Source organism: Chiloscyllium plagiosum, chromosome 32 (assembly GCF_004010195.1).
Source record: "Chiloscyllium plagiosum isolate BGI_BamShark_2017 chromosome 32, ASM401019v2, whole genome shotgun sequence".
NCBI lineage: Eukaryota > Metazoa > Chordata > Chondrichthyes > Orectolobiformes > Hemiscylliidae > Chiloscyllium > Chiloscyllium plagiosum.
In genome coordinates, this window is record NC_057741.1 from 26,721,500 (window position 1) to 26,742,417 (window position 20,918).

General features: G+C 40.3%; 1 protein-coding gene across 2 annotated transcripts in view; it reads right to left on the reverse strand.

Moving 5' to 3' along the window:
- Positions 1 to 1,229: 1,229 nt before the first annotated feature.
- The window catches only part of gpat3 (glycerol-3-phosphate acyltransferase 3), a 59,205-nt gene continuing 39,516 nt past the window's right edge, over positions 1,230 to 20,918 (reverse strand). The window contains exons 8-14 of one of the 2 annotated variants that reach the window (XM_043674288.1): positions 20,337 to 20,452; positions 18,226 to 18,281; positions 16,977 to 17,062; positions 15,881 to 16,009; positions 9,750 to 9,829; positions 8,407 to 8,516; positions 1,230 to 2,687 (exon numbers count right to left, since the gene is read on the reverse strand). In XM_043674288.1, coding sequence (XP_043530223.1) covers positions 8,420 to 8,516; positions 9,750 to 9,829; positions 15,881 to 16,009; positions 16,977 to 17,062; positions 18,226 to 18,281; positions 20,337 to 20,452 — 564 coding nt within the window. In that variant the 3' untranslated portion in view covers positions 1,230 to 2,687; positions 8,407 to 8,419. Of the gene's footprint in view, positions 2,688 to 6,665; positions 8,517 to 9,749; positions 9,830 to 15,880; positions 16,010 to 16,976; positions 17,063 to 18,225; positions 18,282 to 20,336; positions 20,453 to 20,918 lie in introns of those variants that run through there. The other variant, XM_043674287.1, reaches the window with a different exon arrangement.

The following is a 20,918-nucleotide window of genomic DNA, read 5'->3' on the forward strand; positions in this document are numbered from 1 at the left end:
TCTTATCATTCAGAGGGCTAACACTAAATATGCAAACACCTATTATTCATTATCAGGGAAGTAAGAGGTAGGTTTACCTCAGTTGGCTGGATTGTTGGTTTACAGAGCAGTGTGATGCTAACAGTGTGGGTTCAATTCTCATCACCGGTTTGAGGTTACCATGAAGGACTCTCCTTCTCAACCTCATCCCTTGCTTGAGGTCTGGTGGCCCTCAAGTTACATCACCATCAGTTGCTTCTCCCAAAATGAGAGCAGCCCCTATGGTCTGACAAGACAATGGCAACACAACAAGAAGAGATCACATGACAACAGACACAACAAACAGCAGATAATCTTGTGCTACTTCTTCTGCAAATAGTTTGAAGAATATTCAATAAAAGGTAATTGTTTCCAACTTTTGCCAATCTATTAACAATTTGTCTTTAACATAGCTCAATATCTAGAAGCACTTCATAGATGTTATGCCAGCCTCAAAATAACATTGGCAAAAGTTTGTGGAATTCTGATTAATATTTCCCATTCAAATCACTAGGTGGTAGCTGCAGTTTGTCAATAAAATATCACGTGATCAAATCATGGTGCTATTGTAGCATTTGATTTAAAAAGATGTCATTTTTCAATGTTTAATATCGAGCAAAACCATTGTACAAGGAACTAAATAACGTTAATATTGAGTAAACAATTCTCCTCATTTCTTGTGATGTTTCACCAAATTGTTGAATTGGCCACATTCAGATGTCTATTGCTATGCATCTGTTGCCAAGTTTTAAAAAAATATTTTGGAATTATAAATTAAAACCATTGTTCTTCAGGGCTTTGACCCATGGTAAGGGCACAATGCCATATCCCTCTGCAAATCTCTCCATTCACTTTCCTTTTATGATACTGAGTAAAAACTGTTCTTTGATCAAGCATTCTGGGTTACTTAATTCATTCTGTTGTACTTGTAGCACGGCCAATTTTCATGGCATTTACACTCCTATGTCAGAAAGATAAAAGCAATTTGTTGTATGTATGTATGTGTGCGTGTGTGAATCTACATACAGTTACATTGTTGGTGAAATGTTTCATGAAAAATTATCATCCAGCTGAAAGATGACCTAGAATACAACAATGAAACCTGAATACGAAAAATGTGGAGACTGAATAAAAGCTTTTGACAGCTTTCTCAGTTCTTGGATATATTAAAGAAAGCAGAAAAAGTAGATAAATAGAAGAGTATTTCAAAGTATTGGGGAATTGTGATTTTATCTAGACAAGACAGAAGATCTGTTGAACTGACAGAATATAAGTGCTTTGCAGGAAATCCATACTATGATAAACTATACACTGTACAGACTAACACTGTAACAAAGCCATAACATACAATTCAATTTACAGACCCACATTTTAATCAAGCTTTCTATTCAAAGTCAAGCATAGCTTTAAACATTTGGTGTATGCCTTTCAGTTTTTTCTAGTTATCAGTTTGAGAAAAGCTGCCATGCATATTTGCTTATGACTGCCTTCAGTGAAAGCTAATCTCAGCAGCACTTTGGTGGAATGTTCTATGAGCGTAAGGTTCTGGGCTTTTATGGTGAAAAGTATGAAGATCTTACAAGTGTATTTGTGTCCTTTTTCCAACCTTTAACAATAGTTAGCCTACAAGCTCTGCTTAAAACCAAATTAACTGCTGTAAAAGAAACCAGCGAATTTTGGCATTGGTTTAAGAGGGAGAGGGCTGGTAGATTGCAGAAAAGGAATGGGGACAGGAGCCTGACTTCTTCCTGCCACTATGGTTTGTGGGTGACAGTGGGAAACCTGACACTGCAGCCACCCACCAGGTACCCAATTCATCCACTCCATCGAGAGCTATACCCCACCTGCACAGGATCTCCCACTAATTCAGGAGGCCCCAGCCACTGCTTCCACCAGCCTGAGGGCATCCACCATTGTGGTGGCCACACACTTGAGTTATACCCTCAGCAACAGTGCTCTCCTTGGGCTATTAGGTCTTGCAAGTGTAGCCTCTCAATTGGATATCAATGGCAAAAGTGTCACTTTCAGTCCCACTGAAACTGAGATGAACAACCTGTGTTCAAAACAAAAACACTGTGGATGGTTTGAAATGTGAGAAATCAAAACAGAAAATGCTAGGAATACTTGGCCAGCATCTGCAGAAAAAGTAAAACAAGTGGTTAATATTTAAGATGGTCAATGTTTCATTAAAACTGACAAAAGATAGCGATGTGAATGTTGCTAACCAAATAAAGGGGGGATAGGAGGGATCAGGGGAAAGAACAAAAGGAAGGGTCTGAGAGAGGGAGGGAAACAGAGGAGATTAAAAGACAAAAACGGATGATGAAAATGGAAAAATGAATGAGCAAAAGATGAGTCCAGAAGATCAGTACATGACAATGATTAACCATTTTCACCCCCTTGTGTCTGAAAAGGTAGGAGCAGTCACATTCTGTGATTCACATCTCAAATGGCAACTGGCCTTTTCTCTTCACAGACCCCGACTGTTCTGACCTCCTGATTTACGATGCCAAACAGTTTCAGACTTGGCAGTTCTGCTCTGCACATTTGCAAACTTGTTATCTGTGGCTCTAGGTGTCTCTTCTGGATTCGTGTGACCCCAATGGTTTCTTCCTTATCTACGAGTGATTGTCGTCTGACTCTAGTAGGTTCTGCAACTCTGACTTGATCTGCAATACACAAATGTTGATTCTCTCATACACCTTTCAGGTACAAGTTGTTCAAATTTTGCTTCATCATCTCTGGTATGATATTAATGTTACATCATCTCATTAACATATCTATTCTCATTATACTACACTGAGTTTTTTAAATTACATTTGTTTCTTTAACAAGTTATTTTTGCAGAGAAAACAAGTTTGTTACCGATACTCCTGCCTAATCTGATATTTCTTCTGTGTTCCATACAGAAATGACCAGCTGAGTGTTTCCAACATTTGCTGTTTCTGTTTCAATATTTCTTGCATTTGCAGTTTCCTTTAAAGTCTAGATGCTGCAAGATCATCTGGATCAATATCCTGACAGGAACATTCATCAAGAGCACCAGAACCTTTAGTTGTTTGAAACATCAGCTGAAGTGGACCTCACAGTCTATGCCTAGGAGTTCATAATGTCTAAATACTGGCTTGTCAAATAACTTTATGTCTATCAGTTCAGAGTATACTAAGAATTTCATCTTCTGCCTTCTTTGTTTTCATTTACAAAATGATGGGGTCAGTTGCTGTGCCAGAATGTATTGCCCATCCATAATACCCAAAGGATCAAGTTAAGAATCACCCATATTGCTGAGAGTCTGAACTCATATGGAAGTCAGACCAGATAAGGTTGGCATGACATTAGTGAACCAGATTGGTTTTCGCAACAGTCATTTCATGGTCTTCATTAGACTCTTAATTCCTGATTTTTATTGATTTCAAATTCCACCATCCACCTTGGCAGGATTCAAACCCGGGTCCGCAGGACATAATCTGTGTCTCTGAATTAACAGTGAAGCAGTAATACTTTGAGGTCATCACCTCCAGATTGATACAAGCCACTGAGTGAATGAATGAGTACTCTTGACAACTAAAGCCTGACAAAAAAGTCATGACCTAACAATCATTTGTTAACCCTACAAATTAGTTGGCAATACTGAAAATGCAAACAGTTAGTGAATAGGATTATATCTGACTAGTATAGCCATACAATCTTCTGTAAACCCCCTTCACTGTGCCACTTACATATATCAAGATGGTCATTTATACAGAAACCGTTCCAAATAGGAAAGGGCATTGTTTTTAAAATTGAATCAGCGTACAAGCCTGTGATTTTGATTTGTTCTTTTCTTGATATTTTCTAATCAACCCATCCGGAGATATTGTTACACAGCTCTAGAGCCACTGAGACTTGAACATGGGCCTCCTAACTCAGAGGTAGGGACACCACCATTGCATCACAAGTGCCTTGTATTGCTGGTGAGGAATGTATTGGCTGTCACAGTATACTTCGTGCCTTCACCAGCAGTAACCCATTCCTTTTATAGCATTTTAAGATGACAGTTCTTAGTACCTCCCACCTATAGCCTTTAATCAGAAACCATCTCCAAACTTAGATAATGGCATAGATTTCCCACTTTCTCTTTATATGCACTTGAGATAGAAGCAGAGGTTGTCATCTCTGCTCAAGAAAAGTGATATCAACTTCAACATTGATAAGGCAGAGAAATGAGAAACTAAATTAATCATTATAACTCTTGGCAGGGAGGAATGATTTTTCTTTTTATATTATAGGAGAAAGGGCCATGAGAGGCAGGAGACTTGGCGTCACAACCAAAATTTGAATTTCAGATCCTAACTAAATCAAGTTTGTTTCATTTTTGAAAGGTTCATGCCCACTAACGGGCAGATTCATAACTGTTGATGGGAATAGCATTGGTTACGATCCAATGACAAATAAAAGTTTGCTTCTGAGAAAAAATTATTTACATTTCCCTTAATGGGCTTTGCATGTAAATGAATCAATTGGAAATCATGGGTGAACTACTGGTGGTGGTTAAATAGCTGAGAAAAAAAAACCATGGTTGATTTGGCAGTGGGGGAAAAATACATTTAGTTGTACATACTTCCAAATCTTAAAAAAAAGGAAAGGTTATTTGCAGGGACTCTTGTGGAAGAGAAGTAACGTCCTTGGCCTTTGAGGCAGGAATTGAAAAATGTGGTGCTGGAAAAACATAGCAGGCTAGGCAGCATCCGAGGAGCAGGAGAATCGACGTTTTGGGCATAAGCCCTTCTTCAGATTCCTGAAGAAGGACTTATGTCCGAAACGTCAATTCTCCTGCTCCTCGGATGCTGCCTGGCCTGCTGTGTTTTTCCAACACCACATTTTTCAACTCTGGTACTCCAGCATCTGCAGTCCTCACTTTCTCCTTTGAGGCAGGAAACCTGGGTTCAAGTCCAATCTGCTGTGAGGTGTTAATGAAATTACTGAACAGGTTGATTTGAATATATATAAAAGGTTATTTGTAACACCCTCAAAGTATTAAGAGAGGAGTACATTATTTCCCATTCCAATTTGAATTAGCCCAGCTTTCTTTCCCTGTCCTTCTGTTATAGGTGCAGTGTCTCGGTGAGCAATGTTTGTGTCTTGTACTTTTAATAAGTAAAATGGGTGATTCAGTTGTAGGATATTTAAGGAAAGAATAAAATGTACTAACTACTGAGAAAAGCACTCCTCTGATGTGTTTTTTTTTGGATGCCCCAGAACATCATACAAGAATCCCCTCAAGTATTACTCCTGACTAATTCTACAGAGTACACATAGCAAGTGGGCACTGAGGAGTCAAGGAGTCAGAGATGTACAGCATGGAAACATTCCCTTTATGCCAACTTGTCCATGCTGACCAGATAGCCTAACCTAATCTACTCCCATTTACCAGCACTTGGCCAATATCCCTCTCAACCTTTCCTAATCATATACCCATCCATGTGCCTTTTAAACATTGTAATTGTACCAGCCTCTACCACTTTCTCTGGCAGCTCATTCCATGTATGCACTACTCTCTGTATGAAAAAGCTGCCCCTTAGGTCCCTTTTATATCTTTCCCCTCTCACCCTGAACCTATGCCCTTTAGTCCTGGATTCCCCCACCCCAGGGAAAAGACTGGAGTCTGCAATGTAACAATTCAGAGTTGATTCAAATATTACTGAAAATAATCACTGAATATCCAAGGCTTTTATATTATTTTGAAGCCAAAAATGGATTGAACAAGCAAAATAATGTACTGCTATGCTATTTAGAGTCATAGTCAGAGATGTACAGACCCTTCGGTCCAACTTGTCCATGCCGACCAGATATCCCAACCCAATCTAGTCCCACCTAACAGCACCCGGCCCATATCCCTCCAAACCCTTCCTTTTCATATATCCATCTAGACGCCTTTTAAATGTTGCAATTATACTAGCCTCCACCACTTCCTCAGGCAACCCATTTCATACGCACACCACTCTCTTCATGAGGTCTATTTTATTTTTTCCCCTCTCACCCTAAACCTATGCCCTCTAGTTCTGGACTCCCCCACCCCAGGGAAAAGACCTTGTCTATTTATCCTATCCATGCCCCTCATGATTTTATAAATCTCTATAAGGTCACCCCCTCAGCCTCCGATGCTTCAGGGAAAACAGCCCCATTCTATTCAACCTCTCCCTATAACTCAAATCCTCCAACCCTGGCAACATCCTTGTAAATCATTTCTGAACTCTTTCAAGTTTCACAACATCCTTCCGATAGGAAGATCGGAATTGCACGCAATATTCTAAAATTGGCCTAACCAATGTCCTGTACAGCCGCAACATGACCTCCCAACTCCTGTACTCAATACGCTGACCAATAAAGGAAAGCATACCAAATGCCTTCTTCACTATCTTATCTACCTGTGACTCCACTTTCAGGGAACGATGAAACTCCACTCCAAGGTCTCTTTGTTCAGCAACACTCCCCAGGACATTACCATTAGCTGTACAAGTCCTGCTAAGATTTGCTTTCCCAAAATACAGCACCTCACATTTATCTAAATTACATTCCATCTGCCACTCCTCAGCCCATTGGCTCATCTGATCAAGAACCTGTTGTGAATGAATTATTAGCTTTGTTTGATAAGAACGAGAGAAATGAATATTTATATGATTTTATTATGTCAATTCAACTTTCATCATGAAATATTTGTATGTTAACATCATACTTGGCATTTTACGTATACTTACATTAGAATTTGTACTAAACTAGGAGAATCTACTTTTCTCTCGGTGTTATGGAATGTGGTTATGAACTGAGAAAATAGCTGCAGGATAAGTTTCTTTTGTACAAAGAAGCTGCAGTTACGTATGGTAGCCACAGTAGCCCTACACATAACAGAACAAACTCCATCCCCACTCAAAGTAAAGATGAAGAATGACCTGCAGCTATTATAGTTCCAGAAATGTTCATTTCAAACATCACCAAATTCTAGTCCACTGCTGTGGTTCTGTACACCATCTTGGCAGTAAAATTAGGCACCAACTGATTTATTAGAAGATCTACAGATTTCAGAATCCACTTAGCTTTCCAGGACCAAACCCCCTCCCAAAAACCAAAATTAAACTACGTGGAATGAGCAGAAAACATTCAACAGCTAACATCCTGCTTTGATATTGTGCCATTAATGTGCTGAGATGTCTCAAAGTGCTTCACAGAAGTATTACTCATATTTAACACAAGCTACATAGGGAGATATTAGGGTGGGTGATAGGCAGCACTGTTGCATTAGTTCAGGTCCATGCAAGGTGAACAGTGAGACATCAGTCATAACAGCACTGGAACAATGCTGGTTCAGCCAACAATGCCAACATCCCATGAATACATTTTTTAAAAGTCTAGGTGGTAGGAAAGACACAGCTTAAAGTTTCAACAGCAGCAAAGTTGAGCTATTGGCAGAGACACTGAGGTGGAAGTTGGTTGCCTTGGTGATATGGCGGCGATATGCAGAGAAGTTCAGGCCTATTCCCACTCCTAATTCATGTCACTAATCTGTGACAGCAACAGAGTCGGTGGTGAGGGGACAGAACCAATAATTAGTTGGAGCAAAGTTCTGCTCATTCAGCACTGGATGTCACACAAGCAGTGAGAAATCAGAGTGTGTGAAGAGTGTTTTGAGAGAGTAGCTGGTGAGGTAGAAGCTGGAAGTCAGTTGCCTGTATGTGGAAACTGGCATTTCTTCGGATGATATTATTTCAGAGCTGCATGCAGGAGAAACAAGGTGGCTTGATTTTAGATTGTCTGCTACACCCTAAAGGGCAAGAGCTCAGATACGGAAAGAATAGCCACCGGAAGCCAAGTAAACACAGATAAAATTCAAAAACCACGTTTTTTCCCTGTCATGCTTTCCTTATCAAATAGTATTAACGGTCAGTCTGCTGATCAAGAGTGCAGTCTTTGCAGCATTTCCAACACACGTAACACAACACATCAATTCCTCTCTGGGATCAGGGCACCCTCAAGACTACTCAGTGTTTTCCAAGCTGCACAGAAAAGTGTTGGAAGCCGAGACAAAGCTGGTTAGCATCTCACAGTTTCAGAAATCCATTAAAGATGAGGATTTTGTCTTAGGCCTGTCATCCCATCACATATATTAAACAGGAGCATTGCTTGCAAGGACACAGACCAACTAAAACAAATCCACTAATCATCTACTAACGAATCAGATTTGTCGCTAAACTAAACAAAACAAACAATTTTGAATCTTTACCATTTGTGTATATTGTTCTATTTGGGACTCAATGTATAAATTTGCTCAGTTTACAAAAATAAAAAGGCATTCATTGAAAACCCAAGTGGCATAAAGACGTAAACAATGACCATAAGGACGGAGGGACTAACATTTCATTTTTCTTCAGCTGCTTTCATTCCCAATGATCATGTTGCTGTAGAATTTCTGCTGCTGTTCTTTCATACTGTCTTTGACTTTGGCTCTCTTCAGAGCTCCGTCCCTGGAGAGAGAGAGAAAAAAATGCACTCTCATCTTCGGAGATTTATGAATTTATAAGGACAAAGCTTGGATTTACTGGAAACATCTAGAGAACACACAAAATCAACAGTAACACTGGTGCCAGATGCCCATCCTTACATGAATTTTGATAATATCCAAACACATTCAAAACAGTACTCTTTTGTTAGCTTCAAGATTAGAAGATTGTGTTTCCCATGCTTGGCAGAATTATTAGGGAGCTATTAGTTGTGCCAACGTGATCAGTAGGCTATTTAGTGTAGAATGTGGAAGAGGGTACTGCAGATGCTGGAGATTAGAGTCAAGATTAGAGTGGTGCTGGAAAAGCACAGCAGATCAGGCAGCCATCCGAGGACCAGGAAAATCGACGTTTTGGGCAAAAGCCCTTCATCAGGAATGAGTCCTCAATCCTGATGAAGAGCTTTTGCACGAAACGCCGATTTTCCTGCTCCTCGGATGCTGCCTGACCTGCTGTGCTTTTCCAGCACCACTCTAATATTTAGTGTAGTATGTTCATCCACACAATTTTTTTTTTAAAACACATCCCTTGCTTCCACTGTTACTCTTTTCATCTTCCTCAGACCTGCATTCCCATCCCCACAATCCCTCCATCCCAGAGGGTGGCAGAAGTTCGCAAATTGTACAAAAGTACTCTGATACTGGAAATAAAATAGAAAATGAAGAAAACAGTCAGCAGGTCAGGTTGTACCTCTGGAGAGAAAGAGAGAGTCCGCATTTCCAGACAATGACCTGGCTTTACGGAAGTGAGATACATTAGAAATGTTAAGAAGTTTTGAGCAAATGGAAGTGGGGGGTGGGGAGGGGAGATGAAAAAGGGAAGATCTATAATAACATAGACATCAAAGAAAGTAATGGGAAAGTAAAGAACTAAAAAGAATTCTGTATTATGATTATGGTGTAATTACTCAACTTTAATGCCCAAGGTTTTCATGGACTAAAAATGGTTATAAAAGGATACTACTCTCCCAAAATGGCTGCTGTGATCACCTGACAAGCTCAGGGAACCCAAGTGGAATACATGAAATGGGCTGCCTCAGAATTACCATGTGGAACTGAAACTCAGTGAGGAGTTACATTTCATTTTCCACTACCTTGGTTGACTTAATATCAATCAAACCCCAATTCTTAAAAGAGAAGTCTCCAAACATTCACTCCAGTGCATTATCCATTTAAAATAATTGCACAGATTAGTTACCAGGCGAGATCCACCAAGCCTCCCTGCTGAGCTATAGCCGCTTTGACTCTGTTGGCAAACTGCACAGCATCTTCATCTTCCTGTAGAGTAAAGGGAGAGGCAAATGGTCACTCAGTCATCACTCAGTTCCTGAAAGTTAAGATGTGCAAGAGTCAGTCCTTCATGAAAAAAATATAATATCTCAACTAACATGATCATACAAAAGAATTTTTAAAGCATTCATTTTCAGAGTCTCAATTTCAGTGTAGCGCGCGTGCAAACCTCCTTTGGTATCACTCATGCAATTACAATTGGGGCAACTGTTCTTCATAAGCCTTGCTCCTGACCCAAGGAATCAAAAAAATCTGGTTGACACCAAACTGCTGGACCTCCAGCCATTATCAAGGGGTGTTCAGGATCTGTGCAGAATTGACCACCCAAAGAGTGGCAGCAGACTCCTTTGAGTCAGAAGGTTCCAGTTTCAAGACCCACTCCCAATAACAGTGCACAAACTGTAGACTGACACTGCAATGCAGCATTGAAAGAGTGCTGCACTGGTTACGGAGCAAATCTTTCAGAGCAGATTTGAGACTTCTCTGTCTTTGCTTTTTAGTGATCTTAGGAAATTGCAACAATCCATCACTATGTGCTAGAATGTGTTATTTTCCCCCAATTCTTCACCCTTTGCCAATCTTTATTCCTCAACAAACAAGTTTTGCCTGAGCATCATCGTCATCTTATTGGTTCTGAGACTTTGCTGGGAGTATATTGGCTCCTGTTTCTCTCAGGTTTCAGAAATGGCTACACTACAGGAGTAACACCATTGGCTGAGAGGCTTTGGGATATCCTGAGGTGTGAAAAGGTTCAACACAAATACAAGTCTTGCTTTCTCCTTACATTGCCTCTTGATTGCTTTTCGATGGTCAATCCAGCATTGGACTTACAGTCATGGAGTCCTACAGTCAGACAGCAAAAAGAGACTCTTCAGTCCAAATAGTCCATGCCAAGCGTAATCCCAAACTAAACTAGTCCCACCTGCCTGCTCCTGGTCCGTATCCCTTCAAACCTTTCCTATTCATGTACTTATCCAAATGTCTTTTAAGTGAAGCCTCTTCTGGATTACTGTGTCCAGTTCAGGTCACCTGGTTATAGCAAGGATATCATTAAGCAGGGTTCAGAAGAGATTTACCAGGATGTTACCGGGTATGGAAGGTTTGAGTTATAAAGAAAAACTGGATAGGCTGGGACTTTTTTTTTCTCTGAAGTGTAGGAAATTGAGAAGGATCCTTCATTGGATAAGTACAATGTCTGCCTAAAGTTCACATTAAACCCACCAATTCCTCAGCCTTCTTTCACAAAAAGCCACAAAATGCTGAACCGTGACCATCCTTTATATTTCAGCATATTTGGTTTTGACATTGGCATTGAATTTTTGCCCTTCCTGTTTGTTGAAACTTCCTCCGTGCAGCTGTTTCCTGTTTTGTAAGTATGATTACCCAGTAATGAACAATGCTTGATGCCATCTCAGAACAGTCCATATCCAGGGAGGTGCTACACAAACACTGCCTGAGTACAATTAGCCTTATAAAACTTACCCGTCTCCAATTATTCTTATACAACTCTCCATGGAATTCTTCATTACCTTCAGGCATTTTGAGTCTTTTAAATTTGGTGTCACCGAATACCTTTCCTTCCTCGCCTATTTTTGTTTCGTCTCTCTGATTTCGGTGTCATCTGCAGTCCAAACCCTGATAGTTTAATTCATTTTCTAACTAAATTTGGTGCACAATTTGGCAAAACTGAAGTCAAAGGTAAATCAGTTCAAACTGAAGTGAGTGTATCAGCAGCTAGTGCTGGAGTGAATACCCTCAGGAGTGCAAGTTCCTGCAGTACCAGGGTTAAAGGGAAATGAATTCCATGAAACTGCAATACTGCCATGTCAGTGGACTGGAATCACTACTATTTCACATTCAGACTTAAAAAGTGAAATCAATGGCCTGTTCATCAATTATCCAGTTATTGCAATATAAAATGAGTTGGCAATTATTGTGATTCTGAGAAATCATACATGGGATGGGCAAATAGGGTTGTTCTAATGTTGAGAATGTGAGACATGATTATGGGTTAATTAGTGAGAAATTTGCCCTGCTGTACCTGCCCGGGAAGTCTTTATTAGGGATAATGTAAAGGGAGCTTTATTGAGAATCTAACCCATCCTATACTTGTCTTGGGGTGTTTGTTAAGATATTGTAACAGGGAACTTTGGCAACTAAATATCCCAGGATATCGATGCTTTAGGCAGGATGGAGAGGGAAGTAAAAGGGGTGGAGGAGTTGCATACTGATCAGAGAAGATATCACAGCTGTGCTGAAGGAGGGCACTATGGAGGCCTCGAGCAGTGAGGCAATATGGGCAGAGCTCAGAAATAGGAAAGGTGTGGTAACAATGTTGGGGCTGTCCTACAGGCCTCCCAACAGTGAGCATGAAATAGAGGTACAAATATGTAAACAGATTATGGAAAGATATAGGAGCAACAGGGTGGTGGTGTTAGGAGGTTTTAATTTTCCCAACATTGACTGGGATTCACTGAGCGTTAGAGGTCTAGATGGAGCATCCAGGACGGTTTTCTAGAGCAGTATGTAAATAGTCCAATTCGGGAAGGACCATACTGGACCTGATGTTGGGAATGAGCCCAGCCAGGTGGTTGAAGTTTCAGGAGGGGATTACTTTGGGAATAGTGATCACAATTCTGTAAGTCTTAGAATAATCATGGACAAAGATGAGAGTGGTCCTAAGGGAAGAGTATTAAATTGGGGGAAGGTCAACTCTACCAAAGTTCAGCAGGAGCTGGGGAATGTAAATTCAGAGCAGGGGTTTGAAGGCAAATCAACATTTGATATGTGGGAGGCTTTTAAAGAGAGGTTGATTAAAGTGCAGGAGAGACATGTTCCTATGAAAATGAGGGATAGAAATGGCAAGATTAGGGGACCATGAATGACAGGTGAAATTGTGAAACTAGCTAAAGAGGAAAAAGGAAGCATAAGGTGTGGGGGAATGAAGACAGATGAAGCTTTGGAAGAATATTGGGAATGTAGGACCAATCTGAAATGAGGAATTAAGGTGGCTAAAAGGGGTCATGAGATATCTTTAGCAAACAGGGTTAACGAAAATCCCAAAGTCTTTTATTCATATATAAGGAGCAAGAGGGTAACTAGAGAAAGGCCCATTCAAGGACAAAGGAGGAAAGTTATGTATGGAGTGAGGGGAAACGAGTACTTTGCGATTCTTAATGAGTACTTTGCATCGGTATTCACAGAGGAAAGGGACAGGATGCTGAGGTTAGGAATACATGTCTGATTACTCTAGGTCAAATCAGCACAAGGAGGAAGGTAGTGTTGGGTATTCCAAAAGGCATTAAGGTGGTCAAGCCCCAGGTCTGGATGGGATCTATCCCAGGTTACTGAGGGAAGTAAGAGAGAAAATAGCTGTGGCCTGAACAGATACCTTTGCAGCATCCTTGAACACAGGTGAGGTCCCGGAGGACTGGAGAATTGCTAATGTCGACCCTTGTTTAAGAAGGGTAGCAGGGATAATCCAGGTAATTATAGACCGGTGAGCCTGACGTCAGTGGTAGGGAAACTGCTGGTGAAGATACTGAGGGGTAGGATCTATTTCCTCCCCCCCCCCCATTTGGAAGAAAATGGGCTTATCAGTGATTGGCAACATGGTTTTGTGCAGGGAAGGTCATATCTTACCAATGTAATAGAATTCTTTGAGGAAGTGACAAATTTGATTGAGGGAAGGGCTGTCATATACATAGACTTCAGTAAGGCATTTGATAAAGTTCCCCATGGTAGGCTGATAGAGAAAGTGAAGTCACATGGGGTCCAGGGTGTACTAACTAGATAGATAAAGAACTGGCTGGGCAACAGGAGACACAGAGTAGTGGTGGAAGGGAGTTTCTCAAAATGGAGAACTGTGACCAGTGGTGTTCCACAGGGATCCATGTTGGGACAACTGTTGTTTGTGATACACATAAATGATCTGGAGGAAGGTGTAGGTGGGCTGATTAGCAAGTTTGCAGAAGACACTAAGATTGGTGGAGTAGCAGATAGTGAAGGGGACTGTCAGAGAATACAGCAGAATGTAGATAGATTAGAGAGATGGGCGGAGAAATGGCAGATGGAGTTCAATCTGGGCAAATGTAAGGAGATGCATTTTGGAAGATCCAATTCAAGAGTGAACTATTCAGTAAATGGAAAAGTCCTGGGGAAAATAGATGTACAGAGAAAACTGGGTGTTCAGGTCCATTGTTCCCTGAAAGTGGCAACGCAGGTCAATAGAGTGGTCAAGAAGGCATTTGGCATGCTTTGCTTTATTGGACAGGGTTTTGAGTAGAAGAGTTGGCAGGTCATGTTACAGTTGTATAAGACTTTGATTCGGCTACATTTGGAATACTACACACAGTTCTGGTCACCACATTACCAGAAGGATGTCGATGCTTTGGAGAGGGTACAGAGAAGGTTCACCAGGATATTTCCTGGTATGGAGGACACTAGCTATGAAGAGAGTTTGGGTAGATTAGGATTGTTTTCATTCGAAAGATGGAGGCTGTGTGGGGCCTGATTGAAGTCTACAAAATCATGAGAGGTGCAGACAGGTGAAAAGCAAGAAGCTTTTTCCCCCCCCAGAGTGGGAGACTCAGTTACTATAGGTCACAACTTCAAAGTGAGAGGGGAAAAGTTTAGGGGAGACATGCATGGAAAGTTCTTTACACAGAGGGTGGTAAGTGCCTTACCAGCGGAGATGGTAGGAGCAGGCATGATCGCGTCATTTAAGATGTATCTAGACAGATACATGAATGGGCAGCAGCAGAGGGATACAGATCCTTAGAAAATAGGTGGAGGTTTAGATGGAGCATCTGGATCAGCGCAGGCTTGGAGGACCGAATGGCCTGTTCCTGTGCTGTAATCTCCTTTATTTTGTTCTAGTTTTGGACTTGCCCACCCTAAAGATAAAAACCTTGACTATCTATCCTAGGCACGCCCCTTGTGATTTTATAAACCTCTGTAAGGTCATCCCTCAGTTTCACACACTCCAGAGAATATAGTCCCAGCCTATTCAGCCTCTACCTATAGCTCAAACGCTCTAACCCTGGCAACATCCTTGTAAATCGTTTCTGCATTCTTTCAAGTTTAACAAAATCTTTCTGATAGCAGGGAGACCAGAACTGAATGCAGTATTCCAAAAGTGGCCTAACCAAAATCCTGTTCAGCTGCATAATAGAACTATCTGAGTTTTTCTGATGATCCAACAGCTGTTGAGGTCAGATTTCATCAAGCCATATATGTGACTTGAATGTTTCAGTTCATTTTCAGTATTGGTCCTGAGGAGATTTGACCTTTGCCTCAGGTGGTTAATCGGTATCACTGCAATTGGTTTCTGAGGGGGCTGTAACATTGGCAGTCTAATTACAAGAAGATTGCAAACACCATTTGTGATCTTCATACAACTGCTTATGTTTGGACTCCTCAAAAATATTATTGGAACAAGTGTGAACAGTGCTTGACATGATGAACATTCAGGGTAACAGTATAGGTTGCTACGTTGTTAAATCCATCCCACACAAGCTAAAGCAGGTCCATACTGTTTTTGCTTTGAACATTGTCTGATGCTGATGAAACTCTATTGCAAGCTTGCATTCTTACCACACAAACATCCCCAATACATTTGCAAGTCATGCATTCTCCTTTTTTGCACACTTCTACCAAATATTCCTCAATCCACAAGCATAAAGGAAACGGCCTGTCTAAATATGCCACGCGGTAAGTTGGTCTGGGGACCAAGAGTGACACTGTAGCTCCGTTGTTTAATTTTCTCATCTGGTACTGCAGAGAAACTTTTACTCTCCAACCTGCTCTACTTCACAACTTTCCAAGTTACGACAAGTTTTCCTGACCAACTGAAAACAATCATATAAAAATCTTCCATAAAATACAAGCCGCTGGATGCGAATACGAAATAGGAAGTGAATTACCCCTGAACCAATTACCTCCTGCCCTCTAACCTTGTAGAACTTGGTGGTCCACTTAGTCTCAACTGCTGAATGACAAAGTCATGTGAAGTCAGTTAACAACAAACAAATCAGTTACCTGTCTGGTCATTGGAGGCAGGTACCAAACGTTGCAGACTATGGCCCAGCTGGTCATCATCTGGAGCAGGTAGGACACCATTCCATATTTGCTGCTATTCCAAAATGCATCACCAAACTGAGGATCGTACTGTGACAAAAACAATGAAGCAAGCTCACTGAACGTTTGTTACTCTAGTCAACATTCAAAGAGGGCAACTGCAGCAAGTAAAAATATTAGGTGTTTATGAAAGCAAAATCTCACAATTAGCATGATTTCACAAAGGCAGCCTTATTTTTTCGTCAGCCAGAAAGGTACTGAAATCTTATACTGAAACTCAAGAGGAGGGGATTGATTATTTTGAAAAAGCAAAGAAATTAACTCTCTGCAATTATCTTGAAGCAGAACACACAATCCTATCAATATCAATAACTGCAAATTTGAGAACATGAAGGGTCACATGGTAACAAAGGAGAAATTTGTTTCCACTAGAAGAGATGTCTATAACCACTTATTTTCTAAAGGTTGTGGCTTCAAATAAACCTGTTGGACTATAACCCGATGTCATGTGATTTTTTTTTACCTTTTTTTAAAAATACACAGAGTGGTTTGTGTGTGGTGCAAGTACACTTACATTATTTAAAACACATTTGGACAAGTACATGAATTAGAAACATTTGGAGGGATATGGGCAATGTGCAGGCAGGTAGGACTAGTTTAATTTGGGATTATGATCAGCAGGGACAAAAGAGTGCGTTTCTGTACTGTATGACTCATAACTAGAAGACACAGATTAAAAGTCATATGAAAAGAGCCAGTGGTGAGATGAGGAGAATTATTTTTCTTAAACACAAAGAGTTATGATCATCTGAAAGCAGAGCTTCCAAAAAGGTGTAGGATACAGTGGTCTTGAAGGGAGGAAACAAAAGCAATTTCCCACAACTGATTCTTACGCCTGAAGGAATTTCAGAGATGAGACTTTTAACAAGCGCACTTTAGTCAGTTTGAGCCTGCAACATAACTTGATGGCCAAATATCTCGAGAAGTAAAATATATTTTCTTAAAAATTGAAACAAAATGGTAACAGTCAAATTCAAGATGATCACTAATCATTTACCTTGATTGCAACAGGATATATTGTTCCTCCTATTTCAAAACTTCCTTTTTTAAACATCATCACAGACGTATTGTTTATGCAGGTACCTGGAAAGCAAGTTTCATATTCAACAGTTAGTTTGCAAATGTATACCCAAAAGTAAATACACTTTGCAAAAGATTCCACTGTTAATCAATCAAGCTAACATTCCATAGTATCACATAGCCTAGGTCAACATCCAGTGTTTTTGTTTTAGGTGTTATTCCATTTGCTACAGTATGATCCATTCCTCATGTAAGGATCAAAAGGAAATATTTGAATGTAAAATTGACTTATTTAAGAATCTTTATTTGTAAATTTAGTATCACAAGAATTATCTTCAGACCTGAAGCAGGAGCATAAGTCAGCAAATGAACTGTTGGCTAAGTAAAGACCAGTGACCCTGGACATTCCCAAAGACCAGAAATCAATCAAGTCTCAGAAGAAAACCTTTGAATCCTAGACAGCATTCTAATTTCTAACATGTATGCACACCTTTGCATACCAAAATATACATAAAAACAAAAGAATGGAGAGCACGAGTAGGCTATTCAGCCTCTTGAGCTTGCTCTGCTATTCACTAAGACCTTGGTTGATGTAATTGTGTATTCTCACCTCCTCCAATAACCTTTGACTCTCTCGTCAGTCAAGTATCTATCTACTTCTGCTTAAAAATATTCAATGCCCCTGCCTCCACTGCTCTCAGGAAGACAGTTCCAAGGACTCTCAATCCACAGAAAAATATTTCCCCAATTTTCACCTTTGAGTAGAAGGCCTTTTACTTGAAAACTTTGCCTCCTAGTCCCGCAAGGGAAGACATCGTTGCAGCATCCACCTTATCTGGTTCCCTCAAGATCATATAAGTTTCAATACAATCAGCACTCATTCTTTTAAACTTCAATGGTCATACACTCAGATTGCCCAGCCATTCCTCGTAAGGTAACCCCTCCATTTCAGGTATCAGTCACACAGATTTTCTGTGAACTCCATCCAATGCATTTAGATTTTTTCTTAAATAACGAGACCAAATGGTACACAGAGTATCCAGAAGTTCAATAAGAATATGCAAGGGATGGAGGAGAGATTACACGTAGAGCTTGTGCTAAATTATAGGACAGGTAAGCACATTTCTTTTAAATATGCCAGTTAGTTCAAAGTGATTCCTTTTGCACTTTCATAGGCTTTCAAGTAACACATGAAAGAAACGTGCTGGCCCTAAAGTTGTCCTTACCTTCAGGAAATATTAAAATTGGCAATTTTGTCTTGTCTGCAATGTGATCACTTAGTCTGTGAACAGAACAGAAGACTCATCACAGGGGAGAAAGCCTTTTGACAACTGTAATGGTTCTCTAATCTTTGTTCTATTTATTAAACAACAGGCCAGTTATTAATGCATATTAAAAAACCCAAAACATCAAACTCTAGACTACTCCGACTCACCATGCTCACCCATGATCCTCACTATGAAAGCTCCTCCCCTCAGAAGATTTTTTCAGGTTGAAAATATCAAACTGAGATTCACTGATTTTTGATGTGTAAGGGTACTGAAGAATACTTAAGCAAGGCAAGTAGATGAGGGTTAAAATAGAAGTTCACAATAAACTAATGGAATGGCAGAACAGTTTGAGGAGCTGAATTGTATACTCATGCATCTATATTCCACTCTTTTGAGTGAATGTTTGTTACAGAAGGCAATTAGTTATACTGTCTGTGTGGTAGATTCTGAGTCTGTATTAATTACAATGCCTGGAAAACAAACATAAAGTTTTATCCCCAACAAGCATCACCATGACTAAATGATGACTGAATGACCAGCAAAACAGTTTTACTCAGAAGTTCAATATTTGCCTCCAGCAGAAAAAAAGCAGACATTTTGAAATGTCATCGACTGCTTGCCTTTCCATCAGACAGCACAGAAACAACATCTATTCACAATACACACACTGCCATGCATTTTCCAAATTCACAGCAACCACTCCCAATGTCCTATACAATCCCATCGTCCTATACAATCGGAAGGCCATCACAGAACTTCCCATTCATTGAGTCTCTGAGAAAGGGGGCAATAACAGCCCCATTACTACCTGGGAGGTCACATCAAAGGAAGAAAGACCTTGCCCAATATAGGCAAAACAAGATATTGCGGACATTGGCAAGCTGAAATTAAAGCCAAAATTGCTGGAAATATTCAGCAGGTCAGTCAACATCTATGAATAGATGGAGCTAACATTTTAGTTCTTAAAAAAGATTCTCAACCTTAAAGCATAACTTAGACGTTCTTTTCAGAGATGCTGATGCACTGTACTGAGCATCACCAGTAATTTCTGTTTTGTATAGGTAGCATCGTCCAGCAGCAAAGGACATGACGAAAGCACTTTGCAGCCTGTGTAATATTTCTGAAGTGTGTCATATTGTAAGGTAAAAATCACAGCAGTCTACTTGCACTCAAATATCATGGTCCTGTAAACAACAAGGTGAGAATGACTGTTTAAGTGATGTTGTTTAAGGAATTCAATGGCCAGCATAGGAATGGCTCGGCAGAAAAGATTTACAAGGTTGTTGCCAGGGTTGGAGGGTTTGAGCCATAGGGAGTGTCAGAATAGTCTGTGGTGTTTCCCCTGGAGCATCGGAGGCTGAGGGGTGACCTTGTAGAGCAGCATGGGTAAGGTGAATTCCAAAGTTTTTCCCCCAGGGTAGGGGAGTCCAAAACTAGAGGACAGAGGTTTAAGGTGAGAGAAGAAAGATTTAAAAGAAACCTAAGCGACAAGTTTTTCACACAGAGGGTGGTGTGAATGGAATGAGCTGCCAGAATTGGTGGAGACTGGTACAATTACAACATTAAAAGGCATCTGGAAGGGTTTAGAGGGGTATGGGCCAAGTGCTGGCAAATGGAACTAGATTAGGTTAGGAGATCAAGTTGGGTATGACAAGTTGGACTGAAGGGTCTTTTTCCATGCTGTACATCTCTGTGACTCTCTCTCAATATTACAGTAGGATCATCAGCCTTCATAAGCTCAGCCCTGGAGCGGGAAGTAAAGCATGATCTTTCACCTCAGAGATGTGAATGCTCCCACTGAACTGCAAATTATAATCCAAATGATAAACCTTATTAAAGGAATGCAGGAAATACAACATTGTGGATGCAGCCTCTACTTTCGAGCAGTGTGTTTAAACCCTTGTTGGGACAATAAAAAGATTAGCACAATGATAAGTTGATAATTACTAGGCTGATAACCATTACTAACCCAATCTTTCTCCACTTTAACTCCTGCAATCACCGACAGGAAAATCTGAACGAATGCAAGTTCATGATTGCCACGTGTAACAGTCAGTGTGTCTAACCTTTTTAAAACGAGATGGCGATCTTTCATTTCAGATCGTTCAAACCAGACATGTGGGCAAGCCTTCACCATTGACCTCTGAATGATTCCCATCAGCCCACCGTGGACTTGTCCAACCTGTTCAGAAATGGACCAATTAACTTTTTTTGCAGCTGATTTCTTTTTCCTCTCCACCATCATCACATTGAAAGAAAACAATTAGCAAAGTACATTAAAAAATGTATCAAAACACCCATTACAAGTTTTGCCTACCCTTTCAAACTCATGGATACTTCATTAAAATTGTCAACGTTTCATCAAACTGATGCTCACTATTTAACAAAACTCACAGCAATTCTAAAGCAAGAAAACAAATATTGACAAAATATTATGTTGCAGGTTTTGTTGCAGCTGTATAGGGTGCTGGTGAGGCCACACCTGGAGTACTACATGTAGTTATTATCTCCTTACTTGAGAAAGGAGCCACACCTGGAGTACTACATGTAGTTATTATCTCCTTACTTGAGAAAGGATTTAGAGCAGTGCAGAGGTGCACAGGAGATTCACTAGGTTGATTCCAGAGTTGAGAGGTGTGGCTTATGAG